General features: G+C 33.8%; 2 protein-coding genes across 8 annotated transcripts; one reads left to right on the forward strand and one right to left on the reverse strand.

Annotated features, from left to right (window-relative positions):
- Nucleotides 1–2,162: 2,162 nt before the first annotated feature.
- LOC110615123 (protein REVEILLE 6) lies at nt 2,163–7,050 on the forward strand. Of its 4 annotated transcripts, none has more exons than XM_021756856.2 (8): nt 2,163–2,662; nt 3,284–3,341; nt 3,967–4,090; nt 4,278–4,448; nt 4,550–4,681; nt 5,736–5,845; nt 5,934–5,993; nt 6,589–7,050. In XM_021756856.2, the coding sequence occupies exons 1-8, from the start codon at nt 2,370–2,372 to the stop codon at nt 6,709–6,711; spliced, it is 1,071 nt and encodes a 356-aa protein (XP_021612548.1). In that variant the 5' UTR covers nt 2,163–2,369; the 3' UTR covers nt 6,712–7,050. The 4 variants fall into 4 exon arrangements, with proteins under 4 accessions (XP_021612548.1, XP_021612530.1, XP_021612556.1 ...); XM_021756838.2 differs by having other exon boundaries at nt 2,167–2,662; nt 4,269–4,448; XM_021756864.2 differs by having other exon boundaries at nt 2,167–2,662; nt 4,550–4,675.
- Nucleotides 7,051–8,162: 1,112 nt separating this feature from the next.
- Nucleotides 8,163–17,930, reverse strand: LOC110615149. 4 transcript variants are annotated; one of them, XM_021756882.2, is made up of 11 exons: nt 16,904–17,930; nt 16,708–16,803; nt 16,334–16,536; nt 14,321–14,514; nt 13,998–14,106; nt 13,608–13,921; nt 12,336–12,755; nt 11,446–11,524; nt 9,780–11,336; nt 8,662–8,924; nt 8,163–8,494 (listed from the first exon to the last, which is right to left on the reverse strand). In XM_021756882.2, exons 1-10 carry the CDS (start codon nt 16,969–16,971, stop codon nt 8,761–8,763), a joined length of 3,204 nt encoding a protein of 1,067 aa, XP_021612574.1. In that variant the 5' UTR covers nt 16,972–17,930; the 3' UTR covers nt 8,163–8,494; nt 8,662–8,760. The 4 variants fall into 4 exon arrangements, with proteins under 4 accessions (XP_021612574.1, XP_021612566.1, XP_021612581.1 ...); XM_021756874.2 differs by having other exon boundaries at nt 8,662–8,930; XM_021756889.2 differs by having other exon boundaries at nt 8,662–8,930; nt 9,792–11,336; nt 16,904–17,929.
- Between the last annotated feature and the right edge of the window lie 538 nt (nt 17,931–18,468).

The raw sequence follows: 18,468 nt of genomic DNA on the forward strand, positions 1-18,468 counted from the left end.
AATTCAAAAGAAATATTATTTTGTTAATAATATAATATTTTTTTTATTTTAAATATAATTTTGTGTAAAGATGTTAAATAATACGTCAGTTAAAATTGAATTAAAAATTTTATTTCTTAAATAACTTTTAATTAATTTTTATAAGAATATAACAATAAAATATTTTTTAATATAATAGCAATTAAAACGGTATATGATTAGAAAAATGTCAATATAGTAAATAATATAATATAAAACTAATTTGTGATCTTTCTCCTCTAAAATGTAATTGAATAAGTGAAATTTGAATTAGATATATATTTGGAAGAAAGTGTTTATATTTGTCAAGATAATCAAAAATCATTTTATCAATTATGATTGATAAATATGTATAACTTAAATTTTTTGCTGTGGTATCGAAGAAAGACAGTTTTAATGTTTAAAATTACGTAATTTTAATTAAAATTAATGAAAAATATATTTTTTTATAATTAATTAATTAAAATATTTTTTTATATAATTAGAGAATTTTATTTAAAATTATATTATTTTAATTAAAATTATGAAATTTAGTCAATAAAATAATTATATAGATATATTAACAATTATTAATTAGATATTTATAGTAGTATTCAGTTAAAATTTTTTTTATAATTATACTTTAATTTTAAAAATATATAATTTTTACAATTTAATTTGTTATATAACACTATAATAATATTAAACAATATTTATTATAATAATTTTATATTAATTATGTGTGATTTTCAATAATATAATTTTTAAGTATTTATAAAATTTAAATTTTATAACTTTATTGTTAGTTTTATTTTTTTTTATAATATATGAACTTGTTTATAAATTTACTGGTTCACGAATTTACTTAAATGAGTATACTCGGTGTGCTTGCGAACTTACTTAATGAAAACTAGTTAATTTACGAGATTTAACGAGTTGAATACTAATGAATTTAAGCTCGATTTGTTTATGTGATAAGTCTTAAAATTAAATTCGATCGAGTCGAATCTCAAATAGTTAACGAATAATTTGATTCATTTACGCTTTTAATTCTGAGTAGTGAATAATAAATTTAATTTTTATGTATAAATAAAATTTTTAGTCGCATGAAATATAATTCTACATTTGATAAATAATATTATCATTCAATTTTACTTTTGAAACAATTAATTAGTAAATTTTGTTTAGTATGTAACATTGCAATTTTTTTAAGTATTATTATTTAGGTTGCACACATTTATGATATATATATATATATATATATAATATAATTAGCTGTATTTTGACATTTTTTTAGCAATGTAAATGGTTTTTAAAAATTCCAGCTTTCATATATATAAAATTAAATAAATATATAGATGAATAACTTTTAGTAGGAGACAGTTGCCTATTTTTATTATTTACTTCTACTATTATATTACACAAATATATATCAGAATAGTATATATATATATTTTTCCAACGATAATTAGAAACCCCTTTCCTTCGGTAGAATATTAGACTCTCCAGTTATAGAAACCAGTTCTTACAAGCCATCCAAAGTTTTCTTAGACTATGATATTTCATATTGCTTGCTAAAATTACCTTGGCCAGCTTCATCAACTAAACCACTCTTACTTTCTAGCTACATATAAATATGCTATATCCAAATTATCAAAGATGAAAGAAACTAAAAGGATTTTTTTTATGTTTTTTATTTTCTTTTAAAATGGAAAAATAATTAAAACGAAAAATCTTTTATTTTTATCTTTTACATTTTTAAGATAGCAAATAATAATTTTATTTTTAAATTTAAAGCAAGCATGCAAAGTTGACGGAGAAATAGTTTTATAAACGGAGTGAGAAGCCTATTTTAATTTTTGTTGTAACAAAAACCCAAATTTTCTGCCTATTCTCTTACCTGAAAATTTTGACTTTCATGCTATTTCTTCTAACGAAAATTTGACTTTATGGGTGAAAATGTAAATTTACACGGTAAATAAACTCCATTTTTTAATGCGCACAACGGTAACGCGAAACCGCCACTTGCCAAATAGAGCGATACTCTGGTTTCAATCTAGACAATTATATCCTGCCACGTGTAAGCTCATGACCAAATATTGTCAGATCAGTTTCGTCCGTAACCCGCCACCACTTCCACCACCGCACCCTCTCTCTCTCTCTCTATATATATATATGTATAAACACGAGTCATTTATAAGCCACAATCCTCTGCTCTCTTTGCTTGTTGCTGCCTTACGAAACCGAGAACCAGAAGAAAGTAAGCCAAACGAAACCCAAGAAACTAGTCACACTGTAGAGACCTACCGCAACCGGAACTCTAAACGGAAGCATTTTCTGGGAAGCATTTTGGTCTTCTTACTTTTTAGCTTATGGTGTCGGTGAACCCCAATCCAGCTCAGGAGTTTTACTTCCTTGATCCTATGAATATGGGACTTCCTGGTCTCAATTCTCTGCCGCCGCAGATGACTTCTAATACCCTTAGTACTAATACTACCTCCACGGCTACTAATACTACTTCGGCGTCCACGACGAGTGCGGGTGCTAATACTGTAGCGTTTGCGGACGATCCCAGTAAGAAGATCCGGAAACCGTATACTATCACCAAATCTAGAGAGAGCTGGACCGAGCAAGAGCACGACAAGTTTCTAGAAGCTCTTCAACTGTAAGTCGGTACTGATTCCACTTTTAATTTTTGTCCCGGAGCCCCGGCGGGGGGTTCTGAATTGACTGGTTTGAATTCATGGATTTGCTTCAGGGAATACTAGGGAAACGGGAGAAAATTCTGAATTTGTTTCTCGCGATTGAGAAAATTTGAGACCTTTGTTTTCTTTTTCTGTGTATTCTATCAGCAACCAGTCCGGTTGAAGTATTAGGGTTTATGATTAGGAACTGATAATTGGGTAGGTGGTGTGTCTTTGATGCGTAAACTAAAATTATGTTTCGAATTGGTCCTTGGCAGTAAAGCCTGATATTCAAACTTTTAATTTTGGTGTTCGATTCACTGTTCTATTATCTCTCTCCAATAACAGAAAACATTTCATTTTGGCTACAGGAATGCATAAATGCATTACGCTTGGTTCATTCAATTTTTGGTTTTCTCAGGTGCCAGTTAAGGGGCAATACTGAGCTGTCTATTTGGTTTTGTATGATAAGATATGTATGAGGGTTCTTGTGTCATTTTGTTCCGTGTTAAAGCATGCTTTTTAGTTTCTGGTTGCTCTGTTTCTGAATATAGCACATTTTATAATTCAAAGATCTCCTTTTCTTTGGTGACTCAACACAGATTTGATCGTGACTGGAAGAAGATTGAAGCATTTGTTGGATCAAAGACAGTCATCCAGGTATTTCAGATAGCAAAATTTGGACCACCGATTTGCATATTTGGATTGCTGAAACTATACAGTTCCTTAAATCAGATGAAGATACTTAAGTACTTGAAACTTAAAATTAAAAGAAAAAATTTCAAATTTTGCTAAATACGCTAATCTGAACCTTTTACATGCTTCTGTGTCGAATACTGTCCTTGTAACATAGAAGTTGATATAAAAACTCTGGTTTGATGTTTTCCATTTGATATTTTATTTCTACATTAGGTTGATGTGGTTCCATTTACATAAATGGCTGATTAAAACAAATTGTAAGGGAAAAACATGAGATTCATCTTGTGCCTACCAATCAGCAAGGTTTTTAAATGGTAAGACTTTTATTTTATATTGATGGGCAATAATTTGATGAAACGGTGGAACTATTTATATTAATTAGCTGCTTCCGTGTCTGCAACGTGCAAAATGGGAAGGGAAAGGAGGGGTTGGGAGGAAGAGAGAGTATTCAAGAAAGCTTGGTTTGGTAGCACATCTCTGATCTGCTTCATGTATTCTCTTTTTGGAATTTCATTTTAAACTAATGCAGATTATGTCCAGTATCAATATATATTTGTATGTTAAGTCTGATGCATGTTGGTGGCAGATACGTAGCCATGCACAGAAGTACTTTCTGAAGGTTCAAAAGAGTGGGACAAGTGAACATGTTCCTCCACCACGGCCAAAGAGAAAAGCAGCTCATCCCTACCCACAAAAGGCACCTAAAAATGGTTAGGATCACCAGCCTTTTTTGTCTTTACTGCCTCCCTTATCTTTTTCCTTCACCATCCCCTTCTCCCCATTTGTCCTTTCAATGTGTGTGTATGCATGTGTGTATGGTATTGGGGTGGGGTTGTTTGCAAGTACTTCCAATTTTAGACTGAGCCTTCTTTGTATGTATATTTCTAGCGGCTCCAGTTGTCACCCAAGTGCCTGGTTCATTTCAATCTTCATCTGCTTCTTTAGAACCTGGATATGCTTACAGATCAGATGCACTGTCAGTTCCTGGAAATCCAGTAGCTGGTGGAACTGTGACAACATGGAGCTTTAATTCTGTGCCTGCAGTCAATGTGTCTCAAGTAACTAAAGGTATTATCTATTCATGTTCTCTCTGTGGACTCGCTTTGTTTTTTTCCTTTTTTTTTATTCTTCCTGCTAAATTAATGTTGTAATCGTTTGGTAACTTTTAGATGATATGAGATTGGCTCAGCAAAAAATTGCAAATAATTGCTATAGTAGCAGCAACGAGAGCACCCCAAGGGCTTGGCAAACTAGTGAAATAATTGACCGAGGAGATCAAGGAAAGCCAAAAAGAGGTCAGTGTAAGCTCCTAAAATTTGAGCTTGGGATGTGAAATTACAAAAACGTGAATACTGCATCTCTTAACCGCAAAATTATAAAGATTAAAAATAAATAAATGATGCCTTAATGTGAATTTAAGATATATTTGTAGATTATTATGGGTATTGTGCCCCCTCCTTCCATTCCAATTGAAATGGCTTAACATTGAAGCAATTTTTGGGCTTTGCCCAGGTCCTTGTTTATTGAAAAATCAACACTCTTCTTCATTGTACATATCCTAAGAGATGTCTTGTCATGGGATACGTTGTTCTAAAATCTAAGGGCCTGCTCACTTACAGAAAACTGGAGCAGTTTTCTGGAAAAATTTTCTAAGAAAACTGGAAAACAGAGTTCTGTGTTTACAAGTGTTAGTTTCTAACGTTTAACTATGATTTGGAGAACAACTTTAAGATATTTTTCACGGTTTTCCTTTATAATAAAATTTCCGTTTTCTAGTTGTTCTCCCAATGCAAAATAAGAACCCTTTTATAACAAAAAATATATTATAATATTTTTATAACTAAAATTAAATAATTATTTAAAAGCATATTTGAAATTAGTTTATATTATTAGAAAATAATTTATTAGTACATGGTAAATTTTTTTTTAAAATAGAAGGAATGGAGTTTCAATAAATTTTTAAATAATTTATTTTTTAATCATGAAAATTATGCGTATTTTTCATTATTTCAAATTTGAAAACGACTTTTTATTATTAATAGGTGAACACAGTTTCTATATTTTACTTTTTGTCCATAGAAAATGAAAATTACAGTTTTTTAAGAAAATAGAAAATGGAAAACAGAAAATTGTTTTCCATAAGTAAACATACCCTAAATGTTTGGGTAGCTTCCCCCATTGAGCTGATGGTTGGTAATATGTGTGTTAAAGTTTAATTAATGCTGTTTGACTTCTCCATCTTGTTTCATAATGCTGTTATGAAGTCATATCACTTGTATTATTTTATTCTGTTTGAAAATCTCCTTGTATTCCCTAATTCCTATGCATGACAATTTTATCCTTGTCGAAATTTAGTTGTGCCAGATTTTGCTCAAGTGTACAGCTTCATTGGCAGCGTCTTTGACCCCAGTGCCACTGGTCACCTGCAGAGATTGAAACAGATGGACCCAATAAATTTGGAAACAGTACGTCATTTTGAAATTTTTTTGTAACTTTTATTATCGTTATGCTTTGGTTTGTTTTTTACTGGGTTTTTATTTGGCTATTTACCAGGTATTGCTGTTGATGAGAAACCTCTCCGTTAATTTGGTGAGTCCGGAGTTTGAGGATCATGTAAGTGCCTTCACTACATAATAATCTACTTCCTGTTGTTTTTCTTGCTCCTCCATTCTATTTTAATATCCGTCTTTCTTGTATTTTTCATTTTTCCCCTAACATTATCTTTTGAAGCATCCAGATATCTGAAAAATCTGAACTTTGAAACTCTTTTATGTGATGTTGGTTAAGTTTAATAGACATTGGGATCCTGGTCTACTGTTCAGAAGTAATGCATGAAAAATTTATGGGTTTGATTCTTCATTGGTTGTATGAGAAGTTAGGGTTGATAAGTTGGGCTTGTTTGTCAAAGAAGCATCAACGATGGGGAATGGTGTGCTCACTAATGCTACCACCTGTTTGTTTGATAGAATTGCTAAAAGAGGGAAATTGATAATTGCAACATTGTTTCTGTATAATTGCTTGAATGTTCTTGCTTAACAATCAACCATTGAATAAAGTCATAATTTTCTGACCTGTCTGTGATAATCGTTTGAGCTCCAATTTCTAGAAGTATAAGCATCTTTCACCTAGATGTGCAAGTGACTTTTAATTTTACTCTCCTCCGATTTAGTTATGGATGTTTTCACTCATTTCTATGAAATTAATACAGAGAAGGTTGCTGGTCTCATATGATACTGAGAGTGAGAGGGTAAAATCTGTTAGCCCTTACAGCAATGTTGGCGTGGACAGAACTCGGGATATCCTTTCGGCTCCAAAAGCAGTGAGAGGCTGAAAAGTTCTTTGGTCTTTTGCTACATTGGGCACAATAATGTTCCCATAAGGTTGTGTGCTAATTCACAAGAGTAACTGCGGGGGCTAAGGAAATGTCTGCAAGAAATAACACTTCCCAAATGAATAAGGGGGTTGCCAGAGGTTTGTATATATTTTAATTCATGTGATATAATATTAAGATGATATAGTTTCTTGTATATATATGATAGTTTTTGGTCTTCGGAAATGTAGCGGAGTTAGATGTTCAATGTTACGTTTCTCGGGCTATCTGTATAGAGTTTTGAGTGAATTTGTTTTTGTTTTTATAAATAAATAATAAATGTAGGTGTGGTTATGATGATGTGTACGTGGATTTTATGGTCAAATATGTGAAGCTTTGCCTCCGTTGTAGTAGTATTGCAACTAACTACTACTATTCCTTTTTTCTGTTTTTATGGGAAGTATTCGGGATTAAAGTTGGTGAATAATGGTTACTACTTATTCCACTTGGCCTATGTTGCCTGGTAGATTTTGGACCAAGCTTGGTCGGTATGATAGTTTGATTGAATTTTAATTTTTAATTTATTTGAGGGAAAAAAACATAATTCAATTTATTAAATTTTAAATTATAACACAAAATAAGTAAATTGATCAAAACGAGTTTTCCCTCCTTTTTGTTGGGTTTGTCATTTTTGTTGGGTGTGTCGGTCTTGTTTTCATGTTGGATGATATGCCATCTCACTATCTGGTTATTTCTTAGTTTTATTCAATATTACCTGAGAAGTAAAAGTTTTTTCCAATTTTATTTTCATACGTGCTATAAAGAGGAAGGGATAAGTTTATAAAGAGAAGGTTATATGTATTTTTTTTTAAAAAAAGTAGTATCGAATAGAATAATTAATTGAAATATTTTATTTTAAATTAAAATAAAATATTTTAAATTTAATTAATATATCATGTTTAAATCAAATTTTGTTAATCCACATTATTTTGAAATTTCTTTATCCTTGTTTGAAATTAAAAGTTTGAAAAAATTTATTAAAATTGAATTTTTTTCATCAATTTTATCATCTATGATAAAATAATATTACTCATTTTTAATTGAAAATTTTTCATTTTCAAAGTAATTAGTATTACATATAATTATATAGACTAATTTGAAAATAAATATTCCATCAAAGAATTAATGTTAATACGTTTTCTAAATACAAGGAAAATATTAAAAATTTGTACATTAAAAGTACCGTTTTTCTAATGATCCAATATATTGAATAATTAACATACGATAAATAGAAAACACTGCAAAAAAAAGAAATACTTTTTAACTTTAACGTTACACTAGCAATAAATTTTAACAAAAAATTATCCTCAACTTTCTATATTTCATAGATCAACTTATATTTCATAATGTTCCCAGAAAAAAAATATATATATATATATATATTTCGTAAAAATAATGATACTAAAACATGATTAATTGTAAATTACTATCTACATATTCGGGAAAAGAAAAGTTTTCCTACATTTCAGAACCTAGTCTTCTTGGAGAGATTTTAGAGTACAACTGTTATATACAATAATATTAAAACAAGTGAAACAAAAAATAAATTAAAAGGAGAGAAAAAAAAATAAAATAAAAAATTTCTCCGCCTTGTTTGGCTGTATGGAAATAGTTCGACCACACTAGAAAATGAAGAGACAAAGTGAAAGGAGGAAGATAAAAGAGGAAGGGAAGACCAACACCCACTCCATTGACAACTAAAATCTGTATAAATCTGAACTGTGTCATCCGTTTCACAAAGATTCTGCACAGAGTATAGTTCAAGTCACAAGGAAGGCAGCAATAAAGTGGAATGTAGCTTCCTTGATATGAGACAAACAGCGGGAATAAAGATTTCTCGAGCTTTTTTTTTATAGAAAATATGAAGCAGGTGAAATCCCAAAATTCAAGTAAAATGGCAATTAACTATACCTGAACATCCTGAAGAAGCACGTTAAACCCATTGCCCACTGCCAGGGCAGGGTGATCGCAAATAAACGACCATATCCACAATTGCAGCTAATTACTTATCTATGTCCAGAAACCATGTCGATTGTCTAATTCATGACCATACATTCTCTGACCATGGCCACCCATTGCAAAAGGATGAATGGGCTTGGATTTTGACCTGAGTTCCATCTCGACAAGCCTTTGCAAAGCCTCAGGATGGTGCTTTCCACCACCAACATCAGAAGCTGCACCTAGATTAAAAAAAATGTTAGATAACCATGAGAGGTACATTTGACTTTGAAACTCTCTTAAGAGTACGGGAACACCATAGCTTAACAACAGCAAAAACCCACAACTCTGCACGACAACAAAGCTTTAGCAAAAATATGAAGCCTGCTTGGTGCATATAAACATCAAATCTAACTGAAGGACCATATCTTGGAAGGGATAACAAAGCACATATCAGCATCTGCAAATTTCTCTACATAAATAAAATGTCCCATTGAATTATATCACAAACTCAAGCTCCATTTTTTTTCACAGAAAATAACTTGTATGCAGAAATTTTTTTGAGAAAGTAACTTATTTTCCATTGTTTAGCTGTAATGTTAAAACAAAATGTTAATAAGATTTACGTATGCAAAGTTTGTTAGTGTCGATAAGATTCTTGAACTTAAAAAAAAAAATACTCAATCTTTTAAAAAGAAAAAATCATTTCCCTTGAAAATGGCTTTATTTTCTATTTGACCAGAAAAATAATTTTTATTAACCAATTTTCCTGAATCCCGAGGGTCCCAAACGATCAAAAAATTGTGGAAAATCTTTCCCAAGAAAATGTTTACCATGAACCAAAAGAGCTTAATGAAAAAACCTTTTGAGCCATCAACTGGATATCAAAATACCATAAACATTAACTACTGAAATTCATGTGAATTTAGCACAATTCAGTCTTGTGCTTGGACAAGCAAGCAGTGAGGACAAAGGCCATAATCAGAGGAGGTTTCTTCCTTAAACGAAAATCTTCAGCAACCCAAGAAAGCAGACTCCCCTAATTTTGGAGTTAACTAGAAGTGAATATGGTTGGAAAGCAAAAAAAGTACCAAGTGGTTTACCAAGTGGTGAAATTCCAACGCCACCAAAGTTGATTTGCCTTTGACCAAAAGGCAACCCTTGCATTGGGTTTGGCTCCTGTAAAAAACTGGGCACCTGATTATTGGGATGTGGAGACACAGGTGCACCCCTGGAAAATCCACGTAAAAGATGGGGTGGAGGGAAATTGCCAGGCATATGCATTTGTTGTAGCATAGCGTTATGTGGGTTAGGACCAAATCCAGTTGATCCAGTACTGGAGTGGTGGAAAGGAGGGCGTAGAAAATTTGCAGGAAATTGATGATTAGGAGGATCTTGATGCAAGTTCTCTGAGGCCATGAATTTCATCTGAGCATTCATATTGGCAGGATGAGAATCTAGTGAATGGAACACTTGCCCTGCATGATTCAATCGAGGGTGATGAAGTTGTGGAGAAGATGGCTGGGCATGAAGCTCAGTATAATGATGGTCAGGCTCACTCATATCATAAGGACCATGAAAAAAGGCTCCACCTTCTTTGCCTCCAACAATAGGTCCTTCTTCCCGGTATACAGAATTTAAAGCTGCTAGTTTGTTAGAAATGTCAACTGCCGTCTCTGGTGTGGATAATAACTCAGCAATAGATGAGTTCCAGGCAGGCATGAAATTCTGGAGACTGATAGAGTTGCTAGCCGTAATCAAGCTATCTTCTTCAGGAAGTTGAATTTCAACAGATCCATCAAAACCACCAAAAATGGATCCCAATTCAGTCTTCTGATGTTGTAATGAATCCACTTCCTCTTGACGATCAAACCCTAAAAGCTTCTCTTCAGTACTTTCTGATTTCATTTTTTGCCTCTGATTTGACGCTATAATGCAACCGCCTTGGGTCGACATACCGGAAGTCATATATGTAGAAGCAAGGATATCATCGTCCATCACAGGAAAAGGAAACTCTGAAATATTAGCTCTCATTGATTCAGTTAAGCCCCTCTGGCCAGAAGTTGGTGTTCCTACTGGCTGCAGTTCCTTCATGAAAGCAGTTCCAAAAAGTGTTTCGAGAGTCAAAGGCTTGCCTGCATTGTGAATGTTCTCAGTGTATATTTCTCTGGAACTAGAGAGCTTAGCGCCAAGATTCTCAGCTTCCACATATTGTTGGGTGTCTGAAGATATGATTTCTAAATCAGTAGACAGACCTGTACCCTTCTGTAACAATGAGAGGAGGTGGTGTGATGCATGATCATTGATATCAGCTTTCTGCTGTTTAATCTTTGCTCCAGAATCACTCAAGCCCCCAACAGATGGCTGCAATATCGATCCATTTTCAGTAATTTCTGACAGTATTGACAGTTCAAGGTCTTCACATGTAAGTACAGCTGGAACGGTGTCTAGCTTATCAATATTTTTAACTGGCGTTGAATTTGATGTCATATGACCATCTGTGACTCCAGAGCTTTGAAGAGGAAGACTCGGTGTAATATTCTCAATAGCCTTAGCATCTAAAGCCTGGGATCCACTTTTTTCACCAACGATTAATGATAGCAAATCACTGGGCCTGCCAGATACGAGGTCATTAATTGGTTTCTTCTCTGCAATAACAAGATGGGGGAGAATTAGAAAAATGAACTGCATACTTAAAACTATACAACTAGCAACAGCAGCCACAAATTCAGACACTGAGAAATCAACACTAAAAACCTTCTTCAAGAAACCATTGAGCAAACTTGGAAGACGGGACATTGTGAGGGCTGCATGTCTCATCTGCTTTAACTTCATGCTACAGGATCATAAAAGAGAAATAATATTAAAAAAAGATTCTAGCACTTCACAAAATAAGAACTTAATCTGTAAAACAATTTTCCACTACTAGAAGCAGAAGAAGATACATGATGAGCAACGAATTCATTAGGAAAAGGAGAAAAACAACTTAATGCCAACCTCTTTAACTCAACTGAAGGAATATTTACATCAGATGATTAACCATGTTCACACATCTCTTTTTTGATAAGCTGTTCTGATGATTAAGCCAATCCACTCATGTTAATAAACTTAAACTATGTAATTATTTAACCATTAATTGCTATAATGGAAAACTCAATTCATCAGCGTAATGTTCTCATGATGCTCAAGAGATGCTGGCTATGTTCTAAGTCTTGCCACAACCATGCAAGTAGAATGGTATGATCATATTGGTAACAGACTTTTCCTGCGTTCTTTTGTGATTTGTGAACCACACTTGACTGAGATGCATCACTGCAATGACTTTGCAAAACTGATGCACAACCCCAATGCAGATATATCCAGGAACTCAAGGGAGATATGGATCAGTTCTTTATGGTAGAACTGGAGAAATCAGACAGCGAAACTGGCTTATGTTTACACAGTAAATATCATGATACATGACAGACAGGAAACTTTTGATTCTGATGTTACCTCGTGATGATAATAGATATAAAGGACTTGAAATAACACCATTTTAACGCCCAGCATGACATAATACTTCCCTTTAAAAAAAGCAATTGAGCGTACCACATGTAAGTTTATTAGAGAGCATCCAAAAAATTATACCATTAAGAAAATGCAATCACCTCAATGAAACCAGATGAGCCAACATCATTTAGTGTAAATACAGTGCCAAAGAGCCCGCTAAGGATTGAACTTGACCGCGTTGGACTTGATTCCCCCATAACTTCACTGCCTGTCACACGCTTCGCACCAAGTTCTATTACTTCACTGTTCTCAGAAGTCTCAAAAGCTGCTGAAAGTTTAGAACTCTTGTAATATTGGCTATCCACGCCAACAGCTTCACTTGAAACATCCAATGCTGATGACAAATTCAGAATCTTTTCACTTTGATTAACAGCAACATTAATATTTGGACTACGAAGTTGCTGCTCTCTTGAATCAATCTGTTCTGAAGATTGTTTCTCCTCTTGATTACTAGAAGTCCCACTTTGCAAAATGTTTCCTTTGGAATGCAAGTGGCTACCCTCATGTTCATTGCCAATCTATAGTTGTGATCAATAAGAACATTCAAGCAGTGGTGAGGGTGTACCGACAGAACAAGATTTAATTTACTAGGAAAGCAATAGATACTAGTTTTTAGGTTCTTTTTATAAAAATAAAAATAAGAACACACACACACAAAATGTGAAGCAAGAGCACAAAATTTAATCCTTCTTCAATGAGAAAAAACCTCCTTACTGAGCACTCAAAGGCAAAAAGAAGAAGCAAGCTCTCTTTCCTCAAAATTTTTCCAATACATATACAGGTGATGCTTATTTGAAATTGATCTATATGAAATTGGCAAATGTAGGTCTTTCAGAAAATGTAGCTCTACATTGGATGGAATGGAGACAGGGATCCATATATCCACCCCAACGTAGATTAGAATAACGCTTGTTGAACTGAACAGTAGATTACCTAAACTGTATTCTCAGACTGTAAAAGACATTTTTCAAATTGAATAACGAACAATGACTAAAGTATATACTGTAGTTAACTGCATGATAAAATCGGCAGTGTGAGCCAAAAAAAGAAAACAGAACAGCACGGGAAACCAAAAGACAAAAGAAGGAAATCAGGGCAACTCTTGATAATGCCAATGCCTTCAACCAGTGTCATGCAGCAAAAGTGTAACAATGACAAATTTCAACAGCTGACTGCTGGCAGGGGGAAATCAATTATTCAACATGACCAGATATGTATGCCACATCATTGTGCCTTTCTTATATTGCATTAGTTGATGATGTTGTAAACACAGCCAATGATAAATGAACTCACTTACATGTGTGAGTTACAGCTTGCAGGTGCAAATCTAGACATCAGATAAAACTCATATTTAAGAATTAGGGAATTACCTCTGATGGTTGCGGATGAATTGAAGATTTCATTCCAATGTTCTTCTCCACTATAGTGCTTGAAAACCCTGGGGGCACAAGAGGTCTAGCTACGGGAGCTGGTGAGGGAAAGGAAGGCTTATCAGAATCAGTATTTGAAGGAGGCTGTGTCACCACTGCATCTGACTCATCTTTTTTAATCATAAATCTCTTATCATCTTTTGGATCTTCCATCAACTCACTAATATCGAAGTCATCTTTGCCCTTTTGTGGATTCAACTTCCACTTTTCTTGAGAAGCTTTATGCTGTTCTTTCCTCATCAGTTCAAAGGAAGCTGAAAGGAAGTCATTATTTGAAAAAATTGGCATTGAATTGACAGTAAATTATCATTGCAAAAATGGAACTATTACCTCTTCTCTTTCTTTCCTCTTCTACTCTATCTTCACTTGTGCACTCAGAAGAACCAAAAGTTTCATCATTGTATGTGTCATGAGTGTCCCTACGCAAGTGAGGTACTGCCTGAAAAATTATAGGGCAGAATTAAAAATGTACACTGAGGAAAGAGTTATCTGAGACATTCTGAAAGTTTGTATCTTTAATTTCCTTGCTTGCTATGGATATAAAGCAATAGACAAACATGCAAATAAACCACCAAATCCAGACCCAAGTATGCAGTATATTTCCAGTACAAATTCTCAAATAGTATCACACTAACAAAAATAACAGGTTTCACCTTATAAGGACGAGGTGGGTGATATGGCTCACTACTCCTATTGAGATGGTATTGATCATTAGCCTGAAATTTTGGAGCCGATGCCCCTGCAGCATATCCAGATGGTCTTGGGAAGGAACCACTTCCAAGGAGTCCATCATGTTCAGGAACTTGCCAAGGCCTCCGTGATTGGTTGCCATAACGCTTTCTAGAATCTGTGCATTAACATGATCATTCAACCACTTGAAACACGTTACTCAGAAAGGTGCACTAGCAGCACTACACAAATCCACAATCCATTAAAAATCTTGGCAACATTAGTATAGAAATGAGTTCTAAAGGGAACAATTTTTTATGGTACCACCTACACATCAACAATAACAGAAATGGAATGACAAACAAAGCCAAGTAATTAATGACAATGCCTCAAAGAGTGAATAAGCTGTAAGCACAACGTGAGCTGTACGCACAAGGCAAGAAACCATTTGGAAAAACTCATCATGTTTTGATCTTTTTTTTTGTCCAAATCCAGTCCCCGAGCAGAAATAAAAATATAGTGCGAGAAGTAAATCAGGCATGTAGTGTCCAATTCACTTCCCCCAATCATATATGAGATAGCAAATGTTATAAATTTTGAAACACTTTTCCCCAGGATCTATTGTAGGAAAGGGATAATCTGAAACTTTGAGTTGTCAATTATATTTTTTATGGGACTGGTAAACCCATTTGGGGAATTTCTGACACAATTATTCAATTAGTACTTACTTGTTATATGCTGCATGCAAAAAACATAACACATCCATATCTCCCATCTCCAAGCATCTTGAGAATGATATGCTCCGATCAACCATAAATTTCTCAATCTTGTGCCTCTCGAATTTGCATGTGAGGATAGATTAGTTGGACAATGGAAATGGAATAGTAATCACTGTACTGCTACCCCAACTCCTAACTTCCACTCAAAACCAAACCTAGCTCAGCTCTTAAATTCCACACATGGGTTGATAAAACAGCTTCAATTCATAGTTTTATATAATAGCTATTATGTAACATAATGGCTGTATAGGCATTTTCTGGTTGTGTGGGTAACTGATAGCAGCTGTTGTCACTGTTACTTAACAGCAATATCCATTATTTACCATTAGGTGATGGTAACAGCTGTTATTTCCAACAATGCAGCTGCTACAAATCCCATGCAGACAATATATTATTCATTTATTTTCACTCTACATATTCTAGCCTTCCACACCTATTGTTTCTATCACATTCTCTCAAAATATGTCTCAAATTTCTCCTCTTTCCTTCACATCTCTCCCTTTAAGCTTAGGTCATCATAAATACCTCTATTTTGCACAGCTAGTTCATGCAGAAGGCGGGTCTTATTTTCCATTTTTGCTATTTCTTTTCATGATTGATGTATTATAGTTGTGTATCTCTTGTATCAATTAATATTTATTCATTTCATGAACTTTTGCAAAATTTTCAAACCATTTGCCTAGCGCCTGACTGTATAGACCTGTTTTCATTACTCACTTCTGTGATTGCAAAGGTAGCTGCAATTGCAATTTGAAACCATGCTTATATGTCAACTAGATCATAACAGCCATCACATTTAGTACTATTAAATCCACAAAATAAACCATATTTACCTAAGTATCATCACAACTAATTTTTTTATACAAACAGGCTCATGTTTTTAAACAGTCTCAATAATTAACAAGGACTTGAGCTTTGCACTGGAGATTTTTCAGAGAACATTTCATATAGGAAAAATGACATCACATAATGAATTGAACAGGTCCATATTGTGATTGATCCAAATATAGGTGGGGTATTGTAGGCATGAAAAACAGCCTTTGTAACAAAATGTACAAGGTGATATTTCAAAATGTATAAAGGTGTTATTTCAAATGTAATGATTAAATATCAGGCATTATATTATAAAAAATATGTCATATTGAAAAGATTACATATAACCTATGAATTGAAGAGCAACTTTTATGCAAAAGTCACCAAATGTATTTGAAACCTCACCTGAATCCCAATCAGATTGTGTATCGCTGTCATGATCACTCTTTCCAGAGGAAGGACTATCCCACCTTCCATGAATTCCCCTGGAATGATTGCTTATATCCCCTCTAGTGGGCGGGGATGAACCATAGTCATTTCGCCTATAACTTTGTGACGATAAGCTGCCAGAAATTCTGAATCGATCCTGTGAAGTATCCTCAAATTCACTGGTGTAGCGGATGAAAGATGATGAAGAAGAAGACAGAAATGAGATTCATAGCAAGGCATACAGAAAACAACAGCAGAATCATTATCAACTAAACTGAAACTTCTATTTCAGACTTTAGTAGAATTGTAGTCCCCTAAAATAGAATTTGAGGAAGTAACCTGCTACTTACCTAAGAATTGATTGGTCGATTCCGCTGGGCAAATTTTTGCAAATATCCAATTCACGCAATGATAGTAAAAATTCTCTTGTATAATAAATTAACTTCCTGGATAATTTCAGAAATAACAAAGCATCAATATTAGAATTAGAAAGCAAGATTAAGTCAAATGTTGAATATTGAAAATTTAAGAATGGAAGTGCGTTACTTTTCTAATTCAGGTCTTGCTTCAGCGTGCTGATTCAGTCCATGTTGCTCTTGGTTTTCTAAACTCATTTTGCTAATATTTAAATTAACAACCACCAAACACGATATGCTCAGGATGGTTCCTTCGACTACAAACCCACTAGTGACCACTAAACAACACCCATACCTCCGGACACCATCCAAATAAACCGGGCACCTATCACCACCTTCAAAATTTATCCTTGTACAACAAAGTTATTCTAATCCCGCATATCAAACAGATAAATTTCGGCTGTTTTAGGAAGCAGTCTGTTAAGTATTATTCAGCTGCAACCCTTTAAGACGCATTCAATCAGATAAACGGCACGAATCAGGAAAAAAAAAAAAATCCAAATACCAGCTAATGTCAAGCTATGTCCATCCTCTGATCCAGCTCAACCGACAATGAATCTGCCGATTAAATATTCTCAAAAACTATTTTTGCACATTTGACAGAACGAAACGCGATAATTGTCACAAAAACTGATGCTGAAAAAAGCATGGTACGTTCAACGAATCACTAACTTTTTTTTTTCATCAAACTCGAATCCCGCAGGCCACATCATAAAAAAGCTTGTTTATGGATAACGATTATCAAAGTCTCGACATTGTAAAGGTTCCAATGAGATGGAATGAAACAAATTCTAGGGTTTTGCTCTTTTCTATGAAGCTCAATAAACTAGGGTTTTGTTCCGGCACAATAGGAGCTATCTGGATCGGAGAAACAGAGGGAGAGAGACCGGGAGAGAGGAACGAGAAACCAAGGAGTGAAATATTGAGAGTTTAAAATTCAATCTTTAACCTTAAAGGGTCTGAGAGAGTCTGTGCATTAGAGAGGAGGAGATTGAGAGGGCGCGAGGAAAAGGAGTTGCAGAAATGACGTTGCTCGCATTTGCCTCGCTGAGGGGAAAATGACATGATAACAAAACAAAAATGGTAAATGCCACGGCCTTCTTTTACGTCGTTGAAACTACGCACTCTAATTGCTCGGAGCTGAACTCGATTGGTTGGCTGTCAGGCTCCGACTGTGCATTTTAGCATTCGTTGATCTATATTCACTTCAAAGGCGCGTGGTGAAAGAACTCGTACATGTTAACTTATTCATGATCATCTGAAATTTATTATTTATAATAATATTATAAAAATTATATCTTTATAAGAGATTGTTATTATTATTATTGATATTAGAGGGATATATAAAATTATATTAGTAAAATATTTTCCATAAATTAATTTCTAGTTTTGATTTTGCCGTCTCTGGTTAATTTATTTGGTTTTATATCTGGTTTCTAAGTGTTGTCAAGCTAGTATTAGTGGCAGATTTTTCTCATCTCCTCTAATGAGATACATTAAAAAATAAATAAAATTTATTAATTTTAACCCTATTTACTATATTTTATAAAATTCAAAAAAAAATTACATTTTATGAAACGGACGTGTATTAAAATATTAGATTGTTTTTATCCAATTAAAAATTCGAGTTGCAAATTTAGAGGACCAAAAAAAGAAGCATAGGAACCGAACCGGACCGGACGCATGAACTGCAGA

Source organism: Manihot esculenta, chromosome 1 (genome assembly GCF_001659605.2).
Source record: "Manihot esculenta cultivar AM560-2 chromosome 1, M.esculenta_v8, whole genome shotgun sequence".
NCBI lineage: Eukaryota > Viridiplantae > Streptophyta > Magnoliopsida > Malpighiales > Euphorbiaceae > Manihot > Manihot esculenta.

Bases quoted from the DNA above. Each gene is read 5' to 3' on its own strand.
- LOC110615123 (XM_021756838.2), top strand. From the start codon at position 2,370: ATGGTGTCGGTGAACCCCAATCCAGCTCAGGAGTTTTACTTCCTTGAT. The intron at 4,091-4,268 runs GTTAGGATCACC...GTATATTTCTAG, and splicing joins ACAAAAGGCACCTAAAAATG to CGGCTCCAGTTGTCACCCAA. The intron at 4,449-4,549 runs GTATTATCTATT...GGTAACTTTTAG, and splicing joins TGTGTCTCAAGTAACTAAAG to ATGATATGAGATTGGCTCAG.
- LOC110615149 (XM_021756874.2), bottom strand. From the start codon at position 16,971: ATGAGTTTAGAAAACCAAGAGCAACATGGACTGAATCAGCACGCTGAA. The intron at 16,537-16,707 runs GTAAGTAGCAGG...CCGCTACACCAG, and splicing joins ATCGACCAATCAATTCTTAG to TGAATTTGAGGATACTTCAC. The intron at 14,107-14,320 runs GTGAAACCTGTT...ATAATTTTTCAG, and splicing joins ACCCACCTCGTCCTTATAAG to GCAGTACCTCACTTGCGTAG.